General features: G+C 30.3%; 1 protein-coding gene across 1 annotated transcript in view; it reads right to left on the bottom strand.

The window, feature by feature from the left end:
- The window catches only part of LOC107637229 (proline-rich receptor-like protein kinase PERK3), a 7283-nt gene extending 6087 nt beyond the window's left edge, over window positions 1-1196 (bottom strand). The window contains exon 1 of the mRNA XM_021121963.1: window positions 680-1196. Within this exon, the coding sequence (XP_020977622.1) occupies window positions 680-1184 (505 nt within the window). The 5' untranslated portion in view covers window positions 1185-1196. The remainder of the gene's footprint in view (window positions 1-679) is intronic.

Genomic DNA, 1873 nt, shown 5'->3' with positions numbered 1-1873 from the left:
GACTATATTTTATATTTTATATTTTACTAATATGTTTATGAAATATGATAAACGAATTAAATGTCGTGTCTGATTAGAAAAAAATTTGATTTTAATTTGCTGCAAGATCAGATAGGGTCGAATGGAGAACTTTAGGTTATACGTGAGGTTAGAATTGAAAAATTTTTAACAGAGGGATAAAAAAAAGTTGAATGTTAAAAAGATTTTAAACCTATTAATAAAATTAGAGTAGTAGAGTTTAAATCCTACTCTATCATAATCACTGGTAACATCTTAGTTCTTTTAGGTAATATTTGTTTTTGAAGACTGGAATTGGAACTGGAAAATTGAGGTTTAATATTGTATTTAGTTGTCAGAGATTATAACTAAAATTTAAAATTTTAATTCTGACATACAAAATTTAAGTCTCTTTAATATCACCAGAAAGTAAAAATAGACTAAAATTTTTAGAAATGAAGAGAAATTTCAACAATATTTTTTTTAATAACTAAAAATATTTTACTAAATATTATCATTTCATATCCATATTTATCTTGAACCAAATAGAATACTAAAACATAATTATGTTCAATATATTTTACACCAAACACAATATAAAAATTTAATTTAATCTCAGTCTTTCCTCTCTCAATCTCTCTGAGTCTCTATCTCTCCTCCAAACATAACATTAAATTCGTACCTTTAAGTTCGAGATCTTTATCATGTTTTCTCTTTCTATTCTTCCAATAAAAAATACCAAAAGCGCTAAGCACCACAATCAAAATGGCAAAAGTGACTGTTGCTGCCATTTCAATGATGAGGCCGCTTGACGAAAAAGATGATGCTGGAGTTGAAGTTGGAGGAGAAAAATTCAGTACCTGGGTTGGTTTAGAGGAAGGTTTCGTTGGCAGGAGAGTTTGAGGAGGCGTAGAGGCAGGAGAAAAAAGTGGTGGTGGTAGTAATATTGGTGGGGAAAGAGCTAGTGATGATGACGGTGGTAGCAATAATGGTAGAAGAGGAGATAATGATGATGGTGGCAATGACAAAAACGATGGAGATGAAAGAGGAGGAAAAACTAAAGAAGAACTGGAACAATCACATCCTACTATTAGACAAAAGTTGGGATTTTGTTGAAAGAATGGTTGAAAGAATTGACCGTATTGAGCACAGGGAATTGGATTTGGTGGTCCGAATTCGGATGCCATTTCTTTCTTTTAGATCAGTGTTGTATATCTCACAAATAATCAGCTAAGTGGATCTATATATATATAAATTAAAATAATAATAAATATAAAAATTAAAATATTAATTATAATTTATTCTCATTTTATTTAGGGCTGCACACGGATCGGATCAGATCGGATATAGTCTAAAATTCTATCCGATTTGCACTGCACTCATCGGATCGGATCGGATACGATATCCGCATTTTTTCAGGTTAGATCCGATTGCGAATTGGATCGGATCGGATATCGGGTATATCCGCATCATTCAAAAAAACAATTTTAAGATTTTGTTTGGCTATTTTTACAAAAAAAAAAATCCAGAAAATTCATTTTTTACCTGTTTAGCCTATTTACTTCTAAAATATTATCGATAAAAGTTCTCTTGAATAACAAAAACAAAATAATAACACAAGATTTAAGTTTAATTATTCTAAGTTGAAGTACAACATAAAAAATTAAAAACAAGATATCATAAAATTCATAAAATAACACACTAAAATTCATATCACATTAGAGTTTACTTTCTTAAACTATGCTATTTATATGAAATGTACGGATATGCGGATTTGCGGATCGGATCCGCGGATATCACTGCCAAATCCGCAATCTGATCCTATCATAATGCGAATCGGATAATATCCACAAAATTTGAATCGGATGCGGATAAT

This window comes from Arachis ipaensis, chromosome B04 (assembly GCF_000816755.2).
Source record: "Arachis ipaensis cultivar K30076 chromosome B04, Araip1.1, whole genome shotgun sequence".
In the NCBI taxonomy this organism is placed as follows: Eukaryota; Viridiplantae; Streptophyta; class Magnoliopsida; order Fabales; family Fabaceae; genus Arachis; species Arachis ipaensis.
This window is presented reverse-complemented; position numbering and strand designations above follow the sequence as displayed.